The sequence below is a fragment of the Rhinoraja longicauda genome, chromosome 10, assembly GCF_053455715.1.
Source record: "Rhinoraja longicauda isolate Sanriku21f chromosome 10, sRhiLon1.1, whole genome shotgun sequence".
NCBI classification, from domain to species: Eukaryota; Metazoa; Chordata; class Chondrichthyes; order Rajiformes; family Arhynchobatidae; genus Rhinoraja; species Rhinoraja longicauda.
Genome location: NC_135962.1, coordinates 40,126,939 through 40,154,644, shown reverse-complemented (window position 1 = coordinate 40,154,644; position 27,706 = coordinate 40,126,939). Strand labels below are relative to the sequence as shown.

The 27,706-nt window shown below is 42.1% G+C and overlaps 1 protein-coding gene across 2 annotated transcripts in view; it reads right to left on the bottom strand.

Annotated features, from left to right (window-relative positions):
• The window catches only part of mdga2a (MAM domain containing glycosylphosphatidylinositol anchor 2a), a 712,576-nt gene that overhangs the window by 77,928 nt on the left and 606,942 nt on the right, over nt 1-27,706 (bottom strand). Inside the window, exon 13 of one of the 2 annotated variants that reach the window (XM_078406708.1) lies at nt 13,104-13,259. The exons of the other annotated variant lie outside the window; for it this stretch is intronic. Coding sequence (XP_078262834.1) covers nt 13,104-13,259 — 156 coding nt within the window. The remainder of the gene's footprint in view (nt 1-13,103; nt 13,260-27,706) is intronic. 2 annotated transcript variants of the gene reach the window in all.

Genomic DNA, 27,706 nt, shown 5'->3' with positions numbered 1-27,706 from the left:
ACGTGGGTAGGCTTTTCCCTTTGAGAGTGGGGAAGATTCCAACAAGGGGACATAGCTTCAGAATTGAGGGACAAAAGTTTAGGGGTAACATGAGGGGTAACTTCTTTACTCAGAGGGTGGTGGCTGTATGGAATGGGCTTCCGGTGGAAGTGGTGGAGGCAGGCTCGATTTTATTATTTAAGAGTAAATTGGACAGGTATATGGATAAGAGGGGATTGGAGGGTTATGGTCTGAGAGCAGGTAGATGAGACTAGGTCAGAGAGAGTGGTCGGCATGGACTGGTAGGGCCGAACGGGCCTGTTTCCGTGCTGTAGTTGTTATATGTTATATATGTTATCCTACACACTAGGGACAATTTACAGAGGCCAATTAGCCTATAAACCTACACATCTTTGCAATGTGGGAGGAAACTGGACTACCCAGAGAAACCCCACACAGTCACAGAGAGAACATACTAACGCCATGCAGATGGTGCCGATAGTCAGGATCGAACCTGGGACGCTGGCAGGTGCTGTGTCACCACTGCAACATCAACAAGGCTAGGGAGCGCATCGCTGACTTCAGTAAGGGGAAGTCGGGAGTCCATGCATCATAGAAACATGGAAACATAGGTGCAGGAGTAGGCCTTTCAGCCCTCGAGCCAGCACCGCCATTCAATATGATCATGGCTGATCATCTAAAATCAGTATCCTGTCCCTGTTTATTCCCCATATCCCTTGATTCCTTTAGCCCTAAGAGCTAAATCTAACTCTCTATTGAAAACATCCAGTGAATTGGCCTCCACTGCCTTCTGTGGCAGAGAATCCCACAGATTCACCTCCCTGGGTGAAGATGTTTTTCCTCGGTTCAGTCCTAGATGATCTACCCCCGATTCTTAAACTGTGACCCCTGGATCTGGACTCCCCCAACATTGGGACCATTTTTCCTGCATCTAGCCTGTCCAATCCTTTGAGAAGTTTACATGTTTCTATAAGGTCCCCTCTCATCCTTCTAAATTCCAGTGAATACAAAACCAGTCAACCCATTCTTTCGTCATATGTCAGTCCCGCTATCCCGGGAATAATTTTATGTTGGCGGGCCGGTGGTGAAGGAGCTTCAAATTGCTGGGCATGAACTCCTTGGGAGACTTGTCCTGGGCCCAGCACATAGATGCAATCATGCAGAAGGCACACCAGCGCTTCTCCTTAGAATTTCAAAGAGATTTGGCATGCTACCAAATACACTAAGAAACTTCTACTGGTGTATAGTAGAAAGTATTGTGGCTGGTTACATCATGGCCTGGTATGGCAATTCCATTGCCTAGGATTATAAGAGACTGCAGAGAATGCTGGACTCAGCCCGCCTCACCATGTGCACAACCGTCCCCGTCATCGAAAGCATCTACGTGAGGTACTGCCTCAAGAAAGCAACATCTATCATGAATGATCTCCAGTATCAGAGCCATGGCCTCTTCTCACTGCTACCATCGGGCAGGAAGTTCAGAAAAATGAAGTCGCACACTACCAGGTTCAGAAACAGCTACTTTCCTTCAACCATCAGATTCATGAACCAATCTACACAACCCTAATCCTACCTCGACAATGGAACACCACCGCCCACCTCTTGCACTACTCAGGACGTCATTTTATTTCTAATTTTGTGTTTGCATGAATGTTTTGTTTTTTTGCACTCTTCTTTCTTTTAGAATTATATGTGGTATTTTGTATAATTTATGTGCTTCAGTCCACAAGAAGCATGCTGCTGCAAGTAAAAATTGTCATTATACTTGTGTATACCTCACCAAATAACATTGAACTTGAACTGACTTCCTCGGGTTTTTCAATTACACACCTCTCATCTTTAAGAGTACCTTGGGAGCCACCTCTTCAACCACACTTTAGAACACCCACTCTAATCTTTTTCTTATTATTGGACTTGTAATGTACAAATAGCCATCACTTAACCATTTGCTACTTCCTCTGTCCGAGCGGGATTTTTTCTTAGCTAGGACGCTTTTATGAATGTGTGCTAAAAGTTATAAAACACACTGGTAATCAATTCTGTTACATCATCACAATGTGGTTCTAATTTTCTTTCTTTTAGAATGTTTTTTATTTGAGAGAAATACAGCATGGAAATAAAGTCCTGCCCTGCCCAACCACTCCCTATGTGACCGCATGGGTATTCTCTGGGCGCTAAATTGACCTAAATTGACTGTTGCAGGTGAGCAGGCCAAAAGTCTCCTTGGCCACTCTATCTATCTGTGATGCCACTTTCAAGGAACTTTGTATTTGCAATCCTAGGTCCCTGCGTTCTACAACACTTCACAGGGTCCTACCGTTCACTGTGGTTTGACCTCCCAAAATACAGCACCTCACACCTTTCCAAATTAAACTCCATTTGTCATTCCACAGTCCACTTATGCAGGTGTAATTCTTGATAATCTTCTTCACTGTCTATGATACTACCTGTTTTAATGTCATCTGCAATCTTACTAGCTTTGAAATGTCTCATCCAAATCTTTGATATGGATGACAAGTAATGGGTCCAGCACAGACCCCTGAGGCACAGCTCTGGTCACTGCCTCCAGTCCGGCCTCCACCATCACCCTCTGCTTCCTTGCATCAAGCCCATTGCAAATCCAATTAGAGAACTCTCACTGGAGCCATCATGCAGAATTTCATCAAAGGCCTGGCTGAACTCACATTTGGACAACATCTGCTACTCTGCCCCTCATCTACTTTCTTGATTACTTCTTCAAAATCCCTAATCAAAGATCTCCCACATACAAAGCCTGTGCTGGCTATCTCTAATCAAACCATCTTTCCAAACCCATGTATCCTTATCCTGTGTTCAACCTTGATTCCAATAAATGTCTCAGGGACAGTCAAACTTTTCCAAAATCAATTCTAGGCTTGAATTGTTATATTTTCTCTCAGAAAGTGCTTGCCTCCCTTAGTTTGAAATAAACCCCAGTGCTATTTTTCTCCGTGGTCTGGATGTTAAAGCTAATTATGGGTCTGCAAAACAAAAGAATGCTTTGGAATAACATTCATTATTTTGTGCTCTTTTGCTGCCGCACTTATAGTTAATGAGCACCATAAAGGTTCAGCCACATGCTCCTTCCTACCATCATTACCTGAATATTCCTGAATATATTCCAGCTGATTCTGTTCTGCCTCAGGACTAATTTCCTCCTGTTTATGATTGTTTAGTTCTTAATCACTCAGTAGTCCACATCACATTGACACTCACTTTTACTACACTTCAAAAGTGTTTAGCGTCATCCCATGGTTAAGAACGGGCATGCTGGGGAAAATTAACATGATCTCAAGATGTCAGAATATTTCCTGAGAGTACTCATTTGCATCTCGAGTAACAAATAGATTTATCACATTTTTGTAATGTGATTTTCACTCATTAGATTCTAGTTTCCTTTCAAGAATATGTACACACCCTAATGCCTGTCAAAGACATCATTAAAAGTAAATTCCTTCCTCATTTACTTAAACCAGATGTTATCCAAACTTTTTTATTGAGTTTAAGAGATTAGATTTTTGTGCCAACCTCATCACCACATTACAGAGAAATGCAAGGTGTTGCATGTTGGGACGTCTAACATGGGCAAGACCAACACAGTGAATGGTAGGCCTCTGGGGAGTGTTGTAGAGTAGAGGGATCTAGGAGTGCAGGTGCATGGTTCCTTGAAGGTTGAGTCGCAGGTAGAGAAAGTGGTTAAAAAGGCTTTTGGCACATTGTCCTTCATCAGTCAGAGTATTGAGTATAGAAGTTGGGAGGTCATGTTACAGTTGTATAAGACGTTGGTGAGACCGCATTTAGAGTATTGTGTTCAATTCTGGGCACTATTTTATGGGAAAGATATTGTCAAGCTAGAAAGGGTTCAGGGAAGATTTACGAGGATGTTGCCAGGACTGGAGGGTCTGAGCTATAGGGAGATTGAGTAGGATGGGTCTATATTCCTTGGAGCGCAGGAGGATGAGGAGTGATGTTCATGAGAGGAATAGATCAGGTAGATGCACATAGTCTCTTGCCTAGAGTAGGGGAATCGAGGACCAGAGGACATCAGTTCAAGGTGAAGGGGAAAAGATTTAATAGGAATCTGAGGGGTCACTTTTTCACACAAAGGGTGGTGGGTGTATGGAATGAGCTGCCAGAGGAGGTAGTTGAGGCTGGAATTATCCCAACGATTAAGAAACAATTAGACAGGTACATGGATAGGACAAGTTTGGAGGGATATGGACCAGGTGCAAGCAGGTGGGACTAGTGTAGTTGGGACACGTTGGCTGGTGTGGGCAAACTGGGCCAAAGGGCCTGTTTCCACACTGTATTACTCTATAACTCTATGACACTCAGGCTACACAACTGATGATGGGGGTGAGCTAAACATTCCCTGAACCTTCCACCCTCATCATCAACCATCCTCTTGCCCCACTCAGCTTATCCTCTTGCCCACATTCCTCATCCTTCCTGAATGTATTTGAAAATCCAGGGAAGCAGCACTAAATAATCAAATGAGATGACCTGGAGACATTGACTCATACAGCATGGAAACAGGCCCTTTGGCCCAACTTATTCATACTGACCAAGATGTGCCCCATGTGTACTTGTCCCACTTGCTTGCATTTGGCTCATATCCCTCCAAACCTTTCCAAATGCCTTTTTAATTACCTTATTCTGCAGATTTCATGTTAGATTCTGGTAATACCCAAAGGACATCTTTTAAATATGATGGATTACTTGTAGACACAAAATGCTGGAGTAGCTGTCTCAGAGGGACAGGCAGCATCTCTGGAGAGAAGGAATGGGTGATGTTTCGGGTCGAGACCCTTCTTCAGACTGATCCCGACCCGAAATGAAGGGTCTCGTCCTGAAACGTCACCCTTTCCTTCTCTCTGGAGATGCTGCCTGTCCCACTGAGTTACTCCAGCATTTTGTGTCTGCCTTTGATTTAAACCAGCATCTGCAGTTCTTTCGAAAACAAATAGATTACTTGTACATGGATTAAAATAACAGTGGATATTATACAGCAAACTTGTACGTGCCCACAGGGCAATATCTGAAACAAAAACATAATTTTAGGCTTCCAAAAGTTTGATAGCAAGAGTTCAGGAACCCTGATTGATCAGGAAAAACGTGGGTGGCATAGATCAGGGCTAGGCAGTCGGGATAAGCAAATCCCTAGCTAAATATAATCAGTGTAGTTAGGGAGTCCTGTTGTAGCTATATACAACATTGATTAGGCTATTTTTGGAGTATTGTGTGCAGTTCTGGCTCTTCATTGCAGGAAGGACGTGGGGGTTTTGGAGACGGTGTAGATGAGGTTCACCAGAACACTGCCTGCATTAGCAGGTATTACCGATTAGGAGAGGTTAGATAAACATGGAATGTTTTCTCTGGAATGTCAAACGTTGAAGGGAGACCTAATAGAAGTATATAAAACTATGAGAGGCATAGGTATGGTAGACAGTCAGAGCCATTTTCCAAGGATGGAGATTTCAAAGACAGAGGGGCATCGATTTAAGTAAGAAGGTCAAAGTTTAAAGGAGATATGCAGGGCAAGGTTTTTTATACAGTGTGGTGGGTGCCTAGAACGCACTGCCACGGGTGGTGATAGAATCAGATACGATAATGGCATTTAAGAGGTTTTTAGATGGATACTTGGATATGCAGGGAATGGAGTGATATCGTTCACGTGTAGACAGAGGAGATTACCTTAGCTTCATATTTGGCACGGACATTGGGGTTGAAGGGCAAGTTCCTGCTCTATGTTTTATGTTCAAAATGCATCCTTGGAGCTTGTGGGATCTACGGAAGAAATTATGGAGGACCTTGTAGAGATAATTGCATCATTGTTAACCACAGGTAAGTTTCGGAAAACTGGAGGGTGGCTGAGTTGTACTGTTATTTAAGAAGAGCAGCAAGGTGAAACCGGGGATGTACAGGTCAGTGTGAGCCTGACATCAGTGTGGGTAAGTTAATGGAGAGTATTCTGAGGGAACGGATGTACCAGAAAAAGTCACAAAGTGCAGGAGTAACTCAGCAAGTCAGGCAGCATCTCTGGAGAACATGGATAGGTGATGTTTCATGTCAAGGGCTGATTATGGATAATCGGTATGGCCTTGTGTGTGGCAAATCATGTCTCACAAATCTGTTGAAAAAGTAACCAAAGTCCAGCATGGTAGGCTCATCTCAAAGGTTAGATTGTATGACATCCAGGAAGACCTAACTAATTGCATATATAATTAGGTTGATGGCAGGAAGCAGAGTATGATGGTGGATGGTTGTGTTTCGGACTGGGGTCTGGGACTGGTGTGCCGCAGGGAATAGTGCTGGGTCCATTGTTGTTCGTCATTATAAAATTGATCCAGATGGGAATATATAAGGGCATAATTAGTACATGTGCAAATGACACCAAGATTGGTGGTATCATAGACAGTAAAGAAGATTACCCACCATTACAGTGAGATCTTGATTAATGAAATAAGTGGGCCAAGGAATGGCAAATGGTTTTCAAATCAGATAAGTGCAAGGCATTTTTTAGGGAAGTCAAATTAGCATTGGATTTTCACAGTAGGGCTCTGTGGGCTGCTGTAGAACAGTGGGAGGTAAAAGTACAACAATACAGTTTCCTGAAAGAGAGAGCACCAGTAGACAGGGTTATGAATACAGCATTTGGCACTTGGCTTTCATCAAGTCAAGTCAAGTCAACTTTATTTGTCACATACATATACAAGATGTGCAGTGAAATTAATGTGGCAATGCCTGCGGATTGTGCTAAAACTACAAAACAGAATAGAATTTTTTGTTTTAACACAAAAAAATAAATTAATACAGTAAATTAAATTAGTCCCTGGTGAAATGAGAGTTAACAATCCTGATGGCCTGTGGGAAGAAACTCCGTCTCATCCTCTCTGTTTTCACAGCGTGACAGCGGAGGCGTTTGCCTGACCGTAGCAGCTGGAACAGTCCGTTACTGGGGTGGTAGGGGTCCCCCATAATGTTGCTGGCTCTGGATCTGCACCTCCTGATGTATAGGGGGGCGAGTGTAGTTCCCATAGTGCGTTCAGCCGAACGCACTACTCTCCGCAGAGCCTTCCTGTCCTGGGCAGAGCTATTCCCAAACCAGATTGTGATGTTTCCGGACAAGATGCTTTCTACAGCCCCAGAGTAGAAGCACTGAAGGATCCTCAGAGAGACTCTGAATTTCCTCAACTGTCTGAGGTGGTAAAGACGCTGCCTTGCCTTACTCACCAGTGCGGCAATGTGTGTTGTCCATGTCAGATCCTCTGTGATGTGGATTCCCAGGTATTTAAAGCTTCTCACCCTATCCACAGTAATCCCATTTATCTCCAGTGACGTGTACGTCCTCGGATGTTGAGCCCTTCTAAAGTCTACAATCAGCTCCTTAGTTTTTGTGGCATTCAAGAGGAGGCTGCTGTCCTGACACCAGAGTGCCAGATCAGCCACCTCCTCCCGGTAGGCCTTCTTCTCGTTATCGGAGATCAGGCCCACCACCACAGTGTCGTCAGCAAATTTGATGATGGAGTTGGAGCTGAACCTGGCCACACAGTCACGTGTGTACAGGGAGTACAGTAGGGGGCTAAGGACGCAACCCTGGGGGATCCTGTGTTCAGGGTGAGGGGGTTAGATGTATGTCTCCCCATCTTGACCACTTGGGGCCTGGCGGTGAGAAAGTCCAGGACCCAGGCACACAGGGGAGTGTTAAGCCCCAGTTTCAGCAGCTTCTCAGCCAGTCTGGTGGGGACTATTGTGTTAAAAGCTGAACTAAAATCAATGATGTCCAAAACCTGGACATCTGTCAAGGAGTACTGTATTTAGGATGTTCTATTGCAATTGTACAAGATGTTGGTGAGGCAATACTTGGAGTATGGTGTAGAGTATTGGTTTCCCTGCTGTGGATCATCATTCAGCTCGAAAGCTAGAAAAAGTCCAAAGAAGATTTACAAGAATGTAGCCAGGACTCGAGGGCCTAAGTTATAGGGACAAGTTGGAGCCATAGAGTCACACAGCATGGAAACAGGCCCTATAGACCAATTCATCGATGCCGACCGAAATTCCTCATCTAAGCTTGTCCCATTTGGCCACATCTGGGCAAGTTAGGACTCTTTTTCTTGGAGTGCAGGAGACTGCAGCAAATGGTTCAAAGGTTCAAAGGTCAGTTTATTGTCACATGTGCCAATTAAGCTACGAATTTACCATATAGCCATACTAAAAAAAGCAACAAGACACTCGTGTGGATGGGAATCTTGATTGGTATGGGCAAGTTGGGTCATAGGGATTGTTTCCATGCCGTATTACTCTGACTCTGATCAACCAGGCTGTCAATTGACCACACTCATTTCTCTTTCTCTCTCTTGAGAAATAATTACTTTGGCAAAGGTTCAAAATGAACAGAGCCTTTGAGATCAAAGGGGAGGGAAGTTGTGGAAGAAACGGATTCATGTGGTCATCTACCACAATTATGGTGGCTTTCCAACAGAAGCGTGCCTTAGAACCTGGATTGAAACACGGGTTATAATGTTCATAGAGCAGAAGAAGCAGTTGATGGAAATCTCAATCCTCATATAATCTCCCAATTCCTACCATCAGGTTCTCTCCAGAGACAAAAATTCTGGACTATAGATTTAAAAAAAAATAATAATTACTTTCCATGTTACCTCTTCTTGGTAAGCTGAGAAGGATGAGAGGAGATCTTATCGAAACGTATAAGATTATTAAGGGGTTGGACACGTTAGAGGCAGGAAACATGTTCCCAATGTTGGGGGAGTCCAGAACAAGGGGGCCACAGTTTAAGAATAAGGGGTAGGCCATTTAGAACTGAGATGAGGAAAAACTTTTTCAGTCAGAGAGTTGTGAATCTGTGGAATTCTCTGCCTCAGAAGGCAGTGGAGGCCAATTCTCTGAATGCATTCAAGAGAGAGCTGGATAGAGCTCTTAAGGATAGCGGAGTCAGGGGGTATTGATTGAGAATGATCAGCCATGATCACATTGAATGGCGGTGCTGGCTCGAAGGGCCGAATGGCCTCCTCCTGCACCTATTGTCTATTGTCTATTGTGATATTAATGGAATTACCTTTGTTGAATCTCTATACCTCAACACACAAAATCAGATGCTTTAAAACCTATGATGGCTTAACAGAGGAACTTGTTAATTTGCTTTCGGTTTTATCATAGAAAGTATTGTGCATGCATTGCCGTTATTACTTATACCAAACCAGCAGTAAATTATGCTGTTTCTGGTTATATTTCACCCGTGTGTGTTTGAGAACACATCCTCATTTACAACGAGCAATTTTCTCTAAATGCATGCTATGATATTCATTAACTCTGAAAGCTCGCATAAGGAATAAAGTGTGCTAATGGGCATAATGGAGAGAACAATGTTTTCTTATTATGCACTCTGTAGAAAATCTTGCTGTGTTCGACGACCAGAGTGGTTTTAAATGGTTTTAAATTTTGCATGGCTGGATTAATTCAGCTTTGGTTTGACTTTTCGAGTCTAACTGAAAGTCTGACAAGTGTAGATTGAAAATGTTTCAATTAATACATTCACTTTCCCATCATAGTGTAGATATATTAAATTATTTGCATAAAGCTGCTATTTCCACCTTTAATAGCTTATCATTTTGTTTTCTTTAATTTTTTAGGGATACAGCATGGAAACTGTCCCTTTGGCCCAGTGAGTCCGCACCGACCAGCGATCCCCGCACATTAACACCACCCTACACACACACTAGGGACAATTTTGTACAAACCTACAAACCTGTACGTCTTTGGAGTATGGGAGGAAACCGAAGATCTCAGAGAAAACCCACGCCTATATTTTGTTCAAATATTCTTCTTACGTCTTGGTGCTAGATACAAGAGTGTTGGGGAATACTGATGCAACATCTGTAGGCCACTCAGTCCCTTGAGCCTGCTCTGTATTCATCAGGGAGAAGGAGATAGAAGATAGCGAGTTCAGGGAGGGGTAGGCTGATAATCTTGTTGCATCTTGTGAGCCACAGATGACCTGCCAGAAGACTGAAGGAAAACTAATGCTGTCTAAAAGGTGCAGCAGAGATAAACCAGGTAACTGCAGGTCGCTGAGTCCTGGATCAATGATGGGAAAATTATGGAGACCATCCTGTGAAATAGGATTTATGTACATTTGGAAAGGCAGGGTGGATCTGGGATCGTCAGCATGGCTTTGTAGAGGGGAAATCCTGCCTCACTAATTTCATTGGGTTTTTTCAGAAGACAATGAAGAAGCTTGAGGAAGGCAGAGCAGCAGTCACTGTCTGTAGGGACTTTAGTAAGGCAATTGACAAGGTCCCACGTGGTAGCATGGCCCAGAATGTTAAGGCACATGGATCCAAGACGAGATCGAAAAATTGGGTTTCAAAATTCGCCAGGTAATAAGAGACAAAAGGTCTAATTTGTAACTTTGCTGATGACATGAAAGTTGGTGGTGTCATGGATACCAATGGAGATTAGCTAAGTCTATTCAGGCTAAAGATCAGATGGAAGGTGGGTGGAGTATTGACAAATGGAATTTAATTCTGATGAGTGTGAGGCAACGCGTGTTGAGAAGTCAAATAGAGGTAGAACATTTACAATACATGGTAGGTGTGAAAAAATATTGATGAGCAGAGGGACCTGGAGTCAATAGTCCTTGAGAGTGGCAAAATGGGTAGATAGGCAGAAAGGATTTGAAATGCTTGCCTTCATATGTCGAGGCATAGAATATAAAAGATGGGACATTATGTTGTAACTTTACTAAATGTAGAGATGTGAGAGAAGAGTTTTTATTTTACACAGAGAGTGGTTGATATCTGTAACCACGTAATCACATTTAGACAGGCACTTAAACATGCAAAGTATAAAAAATAATGGATCTAAAGCAGGGAAATAGGATTAGTGCAGACAAAAAGGACATGATGGGTCAAAGGGCCATGTCTGTGGTGGAGAGCTCTATGAAAATATGCACAACGAGCTCTATTCACACACAAAATTATTCAATAGATTCAAGTTTTCTCCTTTTCTCCCAAGATTTGACATATGAAGAAAGAATGGATCGACTTGGGCTTATATTCACTGGAATTTAGAAGGGTGAGAGGGGATCGCATAGAAACATATAAAATTCTTAAGGGATTGGATAGACTAGATGCAGGAAATATGTTCCCGAAGTTGGGGGAGCGCAGAACCAGGATCACAGTTTAAGAATAAGGGTAGGTCATTTAGGACCGAGATGAGGAAAAACTTTTTCACACAGCGAGTTATGAATCTGTGGAATTCTCTGCCACAGAAGGCAGTGGAGGCCAATTCACTGGATGTATTCAAGAGAGTTAGATATAGCTCTTAGGGCTAACAAAATCAAGGGATATGGGGAAAAAGCAGGAACAAGGTACTGATTCTGGATGATCAGCCATGATCATATTGAATGACGGTGCTGTCTTGAAGGGCTGAATGGCCTACTTCTACACCTACTTTCTATGTTTCTATTTACTGAGTCACAATGGACAAAATCATGTTGGAAATGTAGGATTGCGTGTGTATCAAGATGATCTCTAGTCTTCCATAAGTATCAAAGATTAAATTTGATTTTGTAAGAAATGCTTAGCAGCTTCCAAGGGCATGAAATGAAGTAAATCAGATGGGGGGGGGGGGTACCTTGGTATGAAAGTGGATGTCTCTGAAGAGAAAGGTAGAACTCTTTAGAAATGCACCACAGCATGAAAAATGTAGAAAAACTAAATTCATTCCTAAGAGTGATGCAATATTATGTGGGATTCCTTATAGATTTGAGGGACTGCGTAAATCTTTGTAGTTGGTGGCACGATGGTAGATCTGCTGCCTCATATCACAGGAGACCTGGGCTCGATCCTGCCTACGAGTACTGTATGTGCGGAGTTTGTACATTCTCTCTGAGACCGCGCGGTGCTTCTGCTCCTTTCCACATTCCAAAGAGGTACAGGTTTGTAGGTTAACTGGCTTCTGTAAAAACAATGCCCCAAGTGTGCAAGATGCTAAAGTGGCATAACATAGAGCTAGTGTGAGCGGGTGATCGATGGCCGGCTGGATTCAGAGGGCCGAAGGGCCTGTTTCCACACTGTATCTGTAAACAACTAGTCGGCAGAGGATGCAAAAATTGATGTGAGGGAACAGCAATCAAAATACATGTAATGAATGCACGAAATGACCTGTAAGTATATCTCTCTTTCTTAATTGAAAAAAGAAATCTTCATTACTTCTTGCGAGTTGAAGTTGGTACATGATGCGTGAAGTTGTGATGAATGATGCGCTGCCTTCCTTCCCACGTTCTTACAAGAGCAAAATTAATTAAACACTAATTGAGAAAGAACAGAGTTTGGGCACAGGCATTTGCTTACAGTGCTTACGTTAGATATGTGACTCTCGTGATACAGTCTCATAACTCATGAATATCGCAAAATTCTGCTGCTGGATAAGCTTCCGCACACAACGCTGTCATGGATTCTGCAAGTACCTCTACCCACATCCCATAGGAGAAGTAACCCATGGGAATTATGCGTGGAAGATGCAAAAAGAAATGCACTGGTTTCTCAATTAAAAAAACAGGCAAGGGAGGGTTGTATTTCAATCCAGCCTCATTCATACAGTTTACTGGAAACAGAGATAACACTCTGCAGGAGGTTTTGGCTAATGAATGCAGGGTGTAGCTACACAAACCCATTTTATTCACACCAATACTTTTGTTCCCATTCTAAACCCATTACTACATAATAGACAGATGGCATAGTCCAAGTCATAATTGCTGCAAAAGCAACAAAATAAAAGAACACCATTTGCAAAAGCAATTCAGATGCTGACCATCTGGAATCATAATAGAAAATGTTGGAAACACTCAGCAGGTCAGGCAGCATCTGTGAAGACAAAAACGGAGTTAATTCTTCAGGGCGAGACCTTCCATCAACACGGCATTTCTGATTATTAGCATCTTGAGATGGAAGAAAGAAACAGTCAAAGTCAGGCTCACACTCACCTAAATCTGAGAATAAATGGTGGCTGTAAGCTTTCGATTAGACAGGCATATGTTCTCTGCAATGAAACTGGTACTTTACCTTGCTTGGAGCCACTTCGATCAGCACTTGGTCCCGTATTTGGAGTGTACTTTGGATTCCTAGTCGAAGCACTTTGCCGTGTCCAGTCAAAATTATCGATCCGGTCTTGAGTGAACCCACAGATCTTATCATTTTCAAATGCACAGTTGAATTCTCCTGTTAACAGATACATGCACATCTCTAACTATGTTATAATGGGTGCATCTAACAAAGTATAGTTGAATACTTGTCCATTCAATCTGCAGCTTAAGTATACCATTATATGCTACTTGAGGGATTTGAAAAAGTTCAAATCCAGCAATTTAAAAAAATCTGCTACAGAATCAATTTAACATTTAGAACATCGTTCCCGACATTTGGTGGACCACTAGACGTTATTTGCACTCATTCCCCAACACATTTTTAATTCACTTTGTTCTTCACAATGTTACATAGTGTTAAGCTGCAACAGAACATGGGAAATAGTTGAAAGAGGGTTCTGGAAACAGAACTCAAAGGTTTAAAACGAGTGTGGGAGTTGCTGCATGGGAACCAGGGCCATGGTGAGTTGAAAGGGGGTGAATTGAAAATTACGGAATAGTGAAAGGCCCGGAAAGAATGAATGCGGAGAGGATGATTCTATTAGTGGGAGAGTCTAAGACCCGAGGCCATAGCCTCAGAATAAAAGGATGTAACTTTAGGAAGGAGATGAAAAGGAATTTCATTAGTCAGAGGGTGGTACATCTGTGGAATTCATTGCCACAGTCGGCTGTGGAGCCAAGCCAATTAATATTTTAACGGTCGAGATGGACAGATTCTTGATTAGTAAGGGTGTCAGGGGGTTATGGGGCGAAGGCAGGAGAATGGGGTTGATAAGGATAGATAGATCAGTCATGATTGAACGGCGGAGTAGACTTGATGGGCCGAATGGCTTAATTCTGCTCCTTGAACTTATGAACATGAATTTCTGAACATAGAACGAGAGATGGCATACTTAAGTGAACATGAATCACAGTGTGTTTAAAGAGAGCGTGGAGAACATCACCTGGTGAATATCACCGGATGTCAAGTTGTTGGGGATTTCCAAATAATTGTATTGTGGATTATTGGAGTTTTACTGCAATAATAATCATAAATATAGCTCATAAACACCAAGGAAGCAGCTCTGAAGCAGAGTACAGGCAGGAACAGGCCCTTTGGCCCATAATATCTGTGCCAGGTATGATGCCAATTTAACTAATCCCATCTGCCTCCATATCCCTTTATTCCCTGCCTGTTCATGTGCCTGTCTAAATGCTTCTAAAACATTGCTATTGAATCTATATCCACCACCACCCCTGTAAGTTCATTCCAGGCTCCTACCACTCTCTGTGGAAAACATTTTTCTTTCAAATCTTCTTTAACCTCTTCCCTTAACTTAAACTACTACCATCTAGTAATTGCATTTTTTAGCATGGGGAAAAAGGCTGTCTATCAAACTTAACTATGCTTTGAATTCTGTTCTGTTAATGAATATTACGCAAATCTGCCGAAAAAAAATTCTCATGGTCATCTAGTCTAACATCTGATGTGTCTCAGTGTCAAATGTTCTTTGGTGGTCTTATAATTGACCACCAAAAGAACATTTCACTGTGTTAAAGATATCACATAAGTAGATGTTCTTGTTGTTATGGACCCGATTGTTTTGCACATTTTAGTCAGGAGCAGATCCTTATGAATTATGAATTATGAAATATGAATGACCGCCCCGATGTGCAGCGGCGGTGTCTTCACCCGCCCCGAATCACGGGGCTTGGGTCGGCCCGCTGCGGACCTTTCACCGTCCAGCGCGGCCTGGAACGTGGCAACTACAACAGCCTGACCCTGGGAGAAGACGGCAGGGGAAGAGAAAAGACATTCTGGCCTTCCATCACAGTGAGGAGGTGACTGGAGGGGACTCACTGTGATGGATGTTTCTTTTTTTGTTTTGTGTTGGTTTGTGATTGTGTGTGTAATTGTTGGACTGTGGGTGACAAAATCTCATCCAAAAGACTTTGGGTTTTTTTTGGATGACATTAAAGGTAATTCTGATTCTGATGTCTTCTGTACGATCGCTTCAAAGCCAATGATCACCAGTTTCAACAAAGGGAAAGATTATGTTCCAATGATGAAAATAAATCAAAGGTGGTAGCCAAACGCCAGAGGCTAATTCTGTTCCTTAATGCAAATCCTTTAGAACTTACCAGTTTTGTCATCCTTTCATCCATGGGCTCAATGGATATTGTAACTTAAAACACAGTGTCTCACGTGACATGTTGTACAGCCCAAGAAATTTGAACGACCTATGATAGCTATTGTAGGTGCATGTTTCATCATTAGATAGTTAAGAAACTATACGCTTTTTACAGGCACTTTTCTCTGATGTCAACTTGAATCTAAAAGAAGAACTATATTGCAAAACTGGCAGCAAATATACATTAAAAATTAGTAAAAAACATTGTGATATTATTCTGCCATTTATTATACACATATGGTTAACAGTTCTACACCAAAATTAAATGATAAAATAGATGAAATTAATACAAACATACAAGCCATTTATTATAATATTACACATTTTCCAGGTTCGTTTTGAAAACCTGAAAGCAAACCTGTGTGTATTTTTCATTGAAAGGGAATTTCATAGATTTTTTCCCCCAAAGTAATCTGACTACAATGAAGCTAACTACCACAAAGCCTAACCCCTCACAAAATAATCTTGACTGGGTCAATGTGCAAGATGCCTAATCATGTTCTAACAGGTGATCATTGCTGAAACAGGTTAACAAGTGCTAAATTTCATTTTAACCTATGCATGAAAGAGAAAACGCTTCAGAATTTTTCTCTCATATAAGCCTTTCTGTTTGATTCACTGTAAAAATATTTAACACTGATATTAGTGAGATATAGATTTGTTTTCTCCACGTAAATTTTGCGTCTAAAAACGTGCTGTTCAGGTCCGGCATGGTGGCGCAGGGGTAGAGTTGCTGCCTTACAACGCTTGCAGTACCAAAGACCCGGGTTCGATCCTGGCTACGGGTGTTTGTATGGAGTTTGTACGTTCTCCCTGTGACCTGCGTGGGAGTTTTCCAAGAACTTCGGTTTCCTCCCACACTCCAAAGTTGCACAGGTTTGTAGATTCATTGGCTTGGTACAAATGTAAAAATTGTCCTTCACGTAGGATAGTATTAATGTGCGGGGATCGCTGGTGGGCGTGGACTCAGTGGGCCAAAGGGCCTGGTTCCACGCTGTATCTCTAAATTAAACTAGTGCTGCAATGATTTTAAACAATGATATTGTGCAGCACTAATATCCCAACCACATCTCAATAATGTAGAAAATGGTCAGTATATCACATGAATGGTGCATAAATAATTGTCTGTACAGAATTAAAAAGGAAGTACAGCAGAACAATGAAGAGTTTATAGGCAGTTATGTCAATTGTAGACATACGCCCCCAAAAAATCAAAATATTACCACGCGAGGATATAACATTTTATTTCACCGTTGCAAATAATTACATGATAAAAATGGTTTCGCAAAGTTGGAAACAAACAGGTTAATTATGTTAATACGTCTTTGTTTTAATTATGCCAAAATATAAGTAGACAGCTTTTTACTTTTAAAAATATATCCTCATTAGATTTCAAAAGAAGAATGTTCAATTATATGAACTAAAGAATAATTTCCATTTCAAGTGGATGACGATTTATAATCCATATAAATTAAGTTATAATTAAGCTTAATTTACATAATCCAATTCTATTTGTGCGTAAAGAACTGGCAGTGCTAATTTAAACTAGTTTGTTCAGACAAGTCCATAAAAATGAGTAATTATACCAAGTTTAACAAAATTATGCGGCAACAAAATGCCCTTCTACCTGTTTCACATTTCACCCGATACCTGAGATCTGGCCACATTTTACATCACTTCTTCCATCCAAAATAACACCAACCATTGTGTATCTCTAAGCATTATTTTATCACCTCCTCCCTCTGACATCTCATTGTTTTCTTTTCCTCCAGCCTTTTCTATAAATCCTGATTTATCCTATTCTGTATTTCTATGACATATTAACTCTTTACTCCCGACATAGCGCCACTTTTCATCCTTCAATTTGAAGTCAGAAACAGATAGATTCTTGATTAGAATGGGTGTCAGGGGTTATAGGGAGAAGACAGGAGAATGGGTTTAGGAGGGTGAGAGGTCAGCCATGATTGAATGGCAGAGTAGATTTGATGGGTCGAATGGCATAATTCTGCTCCTATCACTTATGACCTTATGACTTTCCTGATTACCATTTTTATCGAAATGTATCCACAGCCAAGTTGCCCTGAAATGTCTGCCATCGTATGCAATCGATCCTCTCTCCAAGTCCACATTCACCATCATGATCAAAGACCAGACCATTGTTGAACATTGTCTCATGCCTTTCCCCTTTCCTCTTTCCTTTTGCATCCACTCTAATATTGACTGGTTCTGCCAATATGAGAAGAACCAGGGTCTGGCCTATTGCATCCTCAAAGTCGGCTGTTGGAGGCACCCCGGGGCACAAAGACGGACGGGTGAGGAGAGGGACGTCGGTCACTGGTTGATCCAGACGTCCAAGGAAAGCAATGGATGGAGGTTTACCTGGATTGGGCAACACTCATAAGACCTAGAGCGCGGATTAAACTTTGAAAATGGTGCCAAATCCTGTGGCCTCTTGCATGTGGGCTCTGTACACTTTGCTAATTGGGGATTAGCAAATCCCCGAAGCCTTCGGCGGCTTCTGAGGCTTCGGCTGCATGCCGCGGGCCCAGTGGACGTCTGAAGCTCGCAGGTCCCTGGGTGGGGGCTGACTTCGGGAGCTCCGGCAGCGGCAGTGTCTTTGTCCACCCCGTATCGCGAGGCTTGGGCCGACCCGCTGCGGACCTTTCACCGTTCGGCGCGGCCTGCAATAGGCCAATGGATTTTCAATGTCAGGAGCCCCGACCGCCCCAACGTGGCAATTTCGATTGCCTGACCGCGGGAGAAAACGGCAGGGAAGAGAAAGACATTCTGGCCTTCCATCACAGTGAGGAGGTGACTGGAGGAGACTCATTGTGATGGATGTTTTTTGTTTTATGTTGGTTTTTGTGATTGTGTGTTTCATTGCTTTCTTTTTTATTGCCTCTCATTGTTGACTGTGGGTAACGTAATTTTGTCCAAAAACATGTTTTTGGATGACAATAAACGCTGTTCTATTCTATTCTATTTCTATTATACTTCAGTAGGGCAATATTTTCAAGGGATCATAGGTTATGGGGAGAAGGCAGTAGAATGGGGTTAGGAGGGAGAGATAGATCAGCCATGATTGAATGGCGGAATAGACTTGATGGGCCGAAAGACCTAATTCTACTCCAATCACTTATGATCTCATGAATATCATAGTGCTAAGCATTGATCTAGGATCTACGTTCATCTGGTATCTTCACAATACGTACTGCATTGAAATAAACACACTTCAGCCCATCAGCATCACTATATTCCTTCAACTCTCCCACCCTGCCCATCCTTTGAGACTTATCGGCCATAACGTCAACCTTTCCATCATTCTTTCCAATTTCCGATCTACTACTTTGGTTCCCACGCCCTGCATCTCAAGTGTAAACCCTCCCGAGTAATATTAGCGAACCTCCCTGCAAGGATATTGATCTCCCTCCAGTTCAGATTCAACCCTTCCCTCTTTTACAGGTCATTACTGGCCCGGTAAATATCCCAAAGGCCTAAAAATCCGAATCCCGGTCCTGTCCCCAACTCTTGAACCACAGATTCAGGTCCTATCTTCCCATTCCTACCCTCTCCAGAACATGGCACTGGGAATAATGCAGAGATAACTGCCCTTGGATCCTGCTTTTTGATCTTCTGCCTAACTCCCTATCTTCACTTAACAGGACCTCATCCCTTTTCCCACCTATGTCATTTCATAGGTTCTAAGAGCAGAATTAGGCCATCCCGCCAAGTTTATTCCGTCATTTAATAATGGCTGATATATCTTTCCCTCTCAACCCCAATTTCTTGCCTTCTCTCCATACCCCCTGACACCCTTACTAATCAGGAATATCCACTGTAAAAATAACCATTGACTTGGCCCCCACGGCCATCTGTGACAATGAATTCCACAGATTCACTACCCTCTGACGAAATAAATTCCACCTCATTTCCTTTCTAAAGGTACGTCCTTTTACTATGAGGCAAAGGCCTCTGGGCCCAGACTCTCCCATTGGTGCAAACTTCCTCTCTGCAGGTCATTTGTGCCAACATGCGCAACGACTTCTGGCTGCTCACCCTTGTGAGTGTTCTGCAACTGAGCAGAGACCTCCTTGAACATGGCACCAGGGAGGCAACACACCATCTTGGAGTTTTGTTTGCTGCCACAGAATCTCTTGTCCGTGCCCCTAACTAATGAATCTTCTATCACTACAGCTCCATTTGACATTTCCCTTCCTGTCTGTGCCTCAGAGCCAGACCCGACACTGCAGACCAGACCACTGCTGCTGCTGCTCTCACCTGTCCTGACCTCTCCCACAACAGCATCCAAAAGACAAGTGTAGCAAAGTGTTGGAGTCGTGTATTTTGGTGGCAGGAATAAAGGCAGAGACTATTTTCTAAATGGGGAGAGAATTCAGAAATTGGAGGTACAAAGGGACTTGGGAGTGCTGGTGCAGGATTCCACAACAGTTAATCTGCAAATTGAATCGGTAGTAAGGCAGGCAAATGCAATGCTAACATTTATTTTGAGAGGACTAGAATACAAAAAGTGGTATTTAATGCTGAGGCTTTAAATGGCGCCGGTCAGACTGCATTTGTAGTATTGTGAGCAATTGTGGGCCCCATAATCTGAGGTAGGATGTGCTGGTGCTGGAGAGGGTCCAGAGGAGATTTACGAGAATGATCCCAGGAATGAATGAGTAAATATTTGACGGCACTGGGCCTCTACTCGCTGGAGTTTAGAAGGATGAGGGGGTGACCTCATTGAAACTTACCGAATAGTGAAAGGCGTGGATAGAGTGGATGTGGAGAGGATGTTTCCACTAGTGGGAGAGTCTAGGACCAAAGGTCTAGCCTCATAATTGAAAGACTAGACTTGGAGTGGACTTGATGGGCCGAATGACCTAATTGTGCTCCTTTCACTTATGAACTTATGCGTTGAGGGGAATGGTCACAGGGGACTCCAGTACTCTCTGCCTTCTCCCTCTCCTGGTGGTCACCCATCTATTTCCTGCCTGTACCTCAGGTGTCACCACCTCACTGTAACTCCTATCTATGTTGCTCGCACACCTCAAGGTGTTGGTGACTTGACTTTTGGAAGTCAAAGCAGGGTAGGACCTTCACAGTGAATAGCAGGTCCTGCAGTGTGTTGTAGAACAGAGGGATCTAGGATTGCAGGTACTTAGTTCCTTGAAAGTGCTGTCACAGGTGATCAAGAATGCTTTTGGCACATTGGCCCTCATCAGTCATGGTAGTGAGAACAGAATTTGGGATGTTATGTTACAGTTGTGCACGACATTGGTGAGGCTGCATTTGGAGTATTGTGTTCAGTTTTGATCACTTTGCCATGGGAAGGATGCTGTTAAGCTGGAAAGAGTGCAGAGGAGACTTATGAGGATGTTGCCAGGATTTGAGGGTTTGAGCTACAGAGAGAGATTGGGCAGAGTAGAATTTTATTGCTTGAAGTGAAGGAGGATGAGGGAGTGATCGTCTTGAGGTGTATAAGAATCGTGAGGGAAATCAAAAGGATGAATGCAAGGAGTCCTTTACCCATGGTCGGGGAATCAAGAATCAGAGTACATGGGTTTAAAGTGAAAAGGGAAAGATTTAATAGGAATATTTTCACACAGAGGGTGGTGGGTATATGGAACAAGCTCCTTGAGGAGGTAGTTAAAGCATGTATTAGAACAACATTTAAAAGACATTTGGACGTACATGGATAGGAAAGATTTAGAGAGATATGGGCCAAATGTTGGCAGGAGGAACCAGTGTAGATGCAGTATGTTGGTTGCCATGGGTACGTTAGGCTAAAGGGCCTGACTCCCTTGCTGATTTCTCCTTTCAAAATGGCTGCAGTTTTGGGTTTTAGGTGAAGTTTTGGATTGGGACCCTTCGTCGGACTGATTGTGATGAGAAGGGTAGGTGAAAGCTGGAAGGGAAGCCGAGGCAGAGCAAAGCCTAGCAAATGATATGCGGATAGGGGTGTGGGAGGGCTTTGATTGGCAGATGGTTGGACAAAGGCCAGAGATGAAAAGACAAAAGAAGTGTGATCTTAGGATAGAATAGGTGTAAATGGTAAAGCCAGAGCAAGTGGAAAGAATATAAGTAGAAGGGGACAGGGGGAGGGGGAAGAGGAGAAATGGGAGCATGGGGCTTAGGGAAGGGAAGGAAAGGCAGGTGGGGCTTAGGGAAGGGAGGGGGAGGAGAGAGAAGTTGAGGGGGGGGGGGGTGGTCATTTGTAGGTTTGTTACCTAAAATTGGAGATTTGAAATGTTCATACCATAAGGTTATAACCGAAGATGGACACTAAATGTTGGACTAACTCAGGCAGCATCTCTGGAGAGAAGGAATGGGCGATGTTTCGGGTCGAGACCCTTCTTCAGACTGAAGAAGGGTCTTGACCTGAAACGTCACCCATTCCTTCTCTCCAGAGATGCTGCCTGTCCCGCTGAGTTACTTCAGCATTTTGTGTCAACCTTTGATTTAAACCAGCATCTAGTGTTCCTTCCTATACCATAAGGTTATAAACTACTCAAGTGGAATATAAGGTGCTGTACCTTCGGTTTGTATATGGCCCCAATCTGGTTCTTATCCAAATCCAACTTGCCCCATGCATTGCCCTAACGTCCAATGTAAAATCATGAATGCATTGATATCACGCTGTGCCTTCTTATGGCTTATCATCCACTTTGAATGATAACTGCTGTGAAGTGGTTTCTTGGTTCTTGGTCTTCCAAAATATTCCAAATGGAATTCAAACTGGAGGTGGTTTAATTTAGAATTTAACTGGAAGTGGCTTGAGATGTTTTTGTATTTTAAAGGCACTATAAAAATGCAAGCGTTTTTATTTATCAGCTTTACCGAAGGTGTGATTTTGCATTATATTTCATGGTGTACCATATCAATGAATTTAAAATCTTAGCATAATAACTTCATGTCCAATTTAGCCCATGATACCACCCTAGCATTCAATCCATATTACACATTCATTGAAACAGTTCACGGCTATAATTCAACCCCATTATCGCTATAGATCTTTAACAGTTTATTAAACCATTTGAGTGGGTATTAATATGTTGATGTCATCCTTCTCACTGGAAAAGTAACATTTTATTCTAAGTTCAATTAATAGCAGTGTCATTATATCTTAATTCTTGCCAACCCTTTGATAAATGTACCTCAGTACAATTAACTGTATAATGACATTTGAATTTAATATGATTGAGTAAGACTGCATGTACTGATACATGGTGGGCATTAAGTATGGTCTGCATTAAGGTTAATGAATGCATCAAACTATCATCGCTGCAATTTTTTAATCCATCTAAAGGAAATGAGCATTTCAGAAATTTTGTAATAGCAGTATCACAATATTCTAATTTTCCAATTTCATCTCTATCTGTATCTTTCACGACCTCCACGGAGATCTCTGCCTATTGATTGTTTATCTCTCTTTTTAACTGTATCTTTCTATCCATCTGAATGACCACAACTCTCGATCTCTATCACTCGCTATATCTATTACATTGGCATTGAAATACATCCATTCTTATGCATTAAGGATGCAGACCATCTGCTACTGACCTCCTGACCTCATTTGCAGTTGTTCTATGCCACAGTGTGTAATGTGTTTGAGAAGAACTACATCTTGATCTGATATACCTGTATTGCCTTTGACGTTAATTCGATCTGATTTTTGCTTTTGGGCCCAAGGAATCTTCAAAGATCCATTACAAGTGACCTCCCTAAAGGAATGCCAAGGATGCTTCGCCACAGCAGAAACCTGGATTTCATTTCTGAAAATGCTTAGCTGTAATTAAGCTTCAGCTTCTGTAATTAAGCTGGTTAATATCCGACCAAACTGGGTCTTCTCTGCTATTAATAATGAATTATCACTGACAGGAACACTGCAATTTAGAATTACCAGTGCACATTTATTACAACAGTTAATGTCCATTGTGATTATTAAACTCATCAATATGTTCAAGCAATATACAGGCTTCCTGAGCACATTGGGGGTATTAAGCAAGTTTCACTTGCAGAATACATTTGCAGTGTTAGTGTTTTGTGCCTGTGATTCATAAAAAGTAACCAATATTTTTAGATTAGCTAAAATTTAGTTCATTAAAAAAGCATCAGATCATGCTGTTGAATACATTTTGCCAATGTTAAAACTACATGGTGCAATTTTCTCTGCATCTGCTGTTTATACCTGCATGAATTATGTTTGTTCAATGTCAACATTTTTTATTGTTCTTCATTTCATAATTACCACTCCATCTTTTCACCCAATTAAAGCACCTCACCCACCAGTAAATTGACTCCTTCACATACATGAACAGTCTCGACCACAATTATGGAAGCTGATCGAATTAACAAAATATATAAAAAGGTGCAGGAATAGGCGATTCGGCCCTTCAAACCAGCACCGCCATTCAGTATGATCATGGCTGGTCATCCAAATTCAATACCCCGTTCCTGCTTTCTCCCCATATCTCTTGATTCTTAGCCCTAAGAGCTATATCTAACTCTCTCTTGAATATATTCAGTGAATTGGCCTCCACTGCCTTCTGTGGCAGATAATTCCACAGATTTGCAACTCTCTGGGTGAAAAAGTTTTTCCTCATCTCAGTCCTAGATGGCCTACCCCTTATTCTTAAACTGTGACCCCTGGTTCTGAACTCCCCCAACATCGGGAACATTTTTCCTGCATTTAACCTGTCCAATCCCTTAAGAATTTTGTACGTTTCTGTAAGATCCCTTCTCATCCTTCTAAATTCCAGTGAATATAAGCCCAGTCGATCTCTCCATTGGAAGATGAAACTCGAGTTAATTTCACTTCACTAATCTTAATCAGTGATATAGATGTACAACTTTCGCGAGAAGTCAATTGGATGATAGAGGATATGCAAAAATAATGTATGTGCATTTGAACATTGAGCAAACTGACAAGCAGATGCCATAAGTACATTCCAAAGTTGCCCTCGAAAGAACAAACATTTTCTGACATCTATCATGTCGCCACATGTACACAAATTGTAATTATGTCACCTGTGTCTCCCAAAACAAACTCAGGAACTATTTCAGAGCGCAGCCATTTTCAATCTCTGACTCTTTTACATACCTTAAAGAAATCTATACAGTTATCTTGAATAAAAAGACATCATTCACTAAATCTATCAAGAGGCCATTGTAATGTATTTATGTAAATAATCCTTAGGTGATAGGGCTTTCTGATATCATCTATATATTAAAACTCTCATTTGTTTGTTTGTTTGTTCCTGAACTGCAGCCAAAAAGGTACACGATAGCATGACAATTTTAGGCCCACCTTACTCACCATCGTCCCTTTGGTGCTAATGGAAGAAGTTTAATTGAAATCGGTGTTATATTTTAAAGTTATTCACATTTTAAAGTTTAAATCTATCTCCTCGGGAGGGAGGGTGGAGAGATGGAGGGAGGGAGGGGAGGGGGGGGGGGGGGAGGAGAGGGTGCTGCACCAATGCAGGAGAGATTTGGGCCCAACGGGTCCACTTGGTCTAGTAACATAAATAATACAGGCACCAAGTATGGAGATTTCCTTATAGTGAGAGTTGGAATAAATGCTGCAGCTTGTAGATCCTGTGACAGGTATCTGTTATTGTTGTGCTAAATTACCAGAGCTCCAACAGTATCAAAGATCCACTTCGGAATAAAGTTCAATTGGCAAACAGAATTAGAAAAGGTATTTTAAAAATTCAGTAACCTCATGGACTTTGCTCAAAATCTGCAGCTGCAGCAACTGGCTCCAGGGTTGAATCTCCCCAGTTGCAGGCTCAGTAAGACCAAGTGAAGCAGAGAGATCACTGGACAGCTGTTTTGCACTGTGAAGCAGCCACAGACACTCTTAAAGCAAAATTAAAGCACAGAAAATGGCTCACAATTTGTGGAACAAGCTGAGAGTAATGTAAAGGAATCTTGACTAGGATGACACTCTTTTCATGGGAAAAGACAGCAGCTCTGATTCAAGCAAGCTTGAAAGGCAGCACGTGGGGGTGATCTTATAGAGGTGGATAAAATCATGAGGGGAATAGATAGGGTGACTCTTTTATCCAGAGTCGGGGAATCAAGAACTGGGGGATGTAAGTTTAAGGTGGGCAGGATTTAATACCTACCCGAGGGGCAAATATTTAACTCAGAGGTGGTGGGTATATGAAATGAATAACCACAGCAAGTAGTTAAGGCAAGTTCTATGATACCATTAAAAAAACATTTGGACAGGTACATGGATAGGAAAGGTTTGGAGGGGTATGGGCCAAATGTGGGCAAAAGGGACTAGCTTAGATGGGCATCTTGGTCGGCATGTACAAGTTAGACCAAAGTTTCTGTTTCTGTGCTGTATGCAACTTTAATGATATGGTAGCCCAAATGGAACGTTTCTGCGCTCTTGAAACACTCCAGAGCAATTTGAAATAGCAGACAATTACCACTTTGGCAAATGCTAGCAAAAGCTCTGAGAAACATGAATGACGACATTGTCGCATTCAAAGGTTCATCGGTATGTTGTACATATGCAGTTTTTGGATTGTGCAAAGAGACACAGGGCTTAAAAACGAATCTCAGTCACAGATATTAGGCTTCTGATTTGATGTGTGGGATGCACCATCCATGGAAATGCCAGGGACAAATTGTAGCCTACAGTCACTGGACAATGCCCATAAAGATGGGTGGCATCTTGTGACTACAAATGGCATGTGTTCATGTTATAGATATACAGACAGTTATTTCCACACAATTATTATTCATAGGGGTCTCAATTCCAGCTAAGTCAGAAGAAAGGGCACAGGTCAGTAGGTTGTAAATTTACTATCGAAATGAATATCAACAAGTTTTTCATATGAAGTCACGAAAAGAGAGTCTGCAGAATGGCACAGCTGCTGCAGGTGATACAGAATTTACGTTGGTAAAATATTTTTACTACCACCAGCAAAGAGTGAAGCAACAGGACTTTCAGATTGACACAAAATGCTGGAGTAACTCAGCGGGTCAGGCAGCATCTCTGGAGAAAAGGAAGAGGTGATGTTTCGTGTCGAGACCATTCTTCAGAATTATCAACCAACCAACCACCTCCAGTTTAAATTCCATTTGGAATATTTTGGAGGATCAAGAACCAAGAACCAAGAATGAGGGCATTGAGTGCTCATTCTAAGTGTCTTTGGGAAAAAGATGGTAAACTAAAGGACTTTAAGATGTTCTCCTGATTGATGGAAAATGAGAAAGATGCTGGTTGACAGAGCTGCAAACTTGTGCGGTGAAGATGTGGCAAGCAGTTCAGATGTCTACTTTCAGAAAAGAACGAGGTCTGTTTTAAGACTTGTTCAGGACATATTTTAAGACAGACGCAATGCCCAGTATGCATAGATGGCCAGATTCTCAAGTCAATCAGAGTTGAAGTGTAAACAGTTGATCACCAGACATGCTAGGCATAGAATACTTAACCAGAACAGAAGTTGATTAGGTGGAATTATTCACTGTCTATGCTGATAATCTGTCCATATCAGCATGAAATTATCTAAGTGAAAGTTCAATTTTAAATCGCAACTTGTAAATAAAGATTAACAGCACACCCAATGAGATTGTTCACTTGGGTCTGCAAGATGTGGTACAAAGGCACGAACACAGTGTATAAATTCTTGACAGGAATAGATCGGGTAGATGTACAGAGTCTCTTGCCCAGAGTTAGTGAATCAAGGACCAGAGGACATTGGTTTAAGGTGAAGGGGAAAAGATTTAAAAGTAATCTGAGGAGTAACTTTTTCACACAAAGGGTGGTGGGTGTATGGAACAAGCTGCCAGAGGAGGTAGTTGTGGCAGGGACTATCCCGACATTTACAAAAGGTACATGGACAGGACAGGTTTGGAGAGATATGGACCAAACACGGGCAAGTGGGATTAGTGTAGCTGGGAAATGTTGGCCAGTGTGGGCATGTCAGGCCGAAGGGCCTGTTTCCACACTGTACCACTCGATGACTATGACAATCAGAGCATGGACCAAACGGGGCCAATGTCCAAATGAAGCTGTCATTTGTCAAGCTGTCTTCAATTCTTTCCTCATAAGTTAGAATTATCAACCGCCCAATGAGGACATCAAGTGCTTATTCCAATTGTTCTTGGTAAAAAGATTGTGACTGAGCTTCATGTTAAAAACATTGGAATTGTCAATAGAAAGGCTGTTGTCTGGGGTCTTGAATATTAACTGTGTATTTAAAGAAGTGAAGGATGTTTTGTCCAAGTCAATAATTTGCCTATCTAGGACACCATCAAAATGGCTGACCAGACCCTTCTCACTAGTCCATGCTAACTTATCTCAAAGGGGCCAGGATCACATATTTTT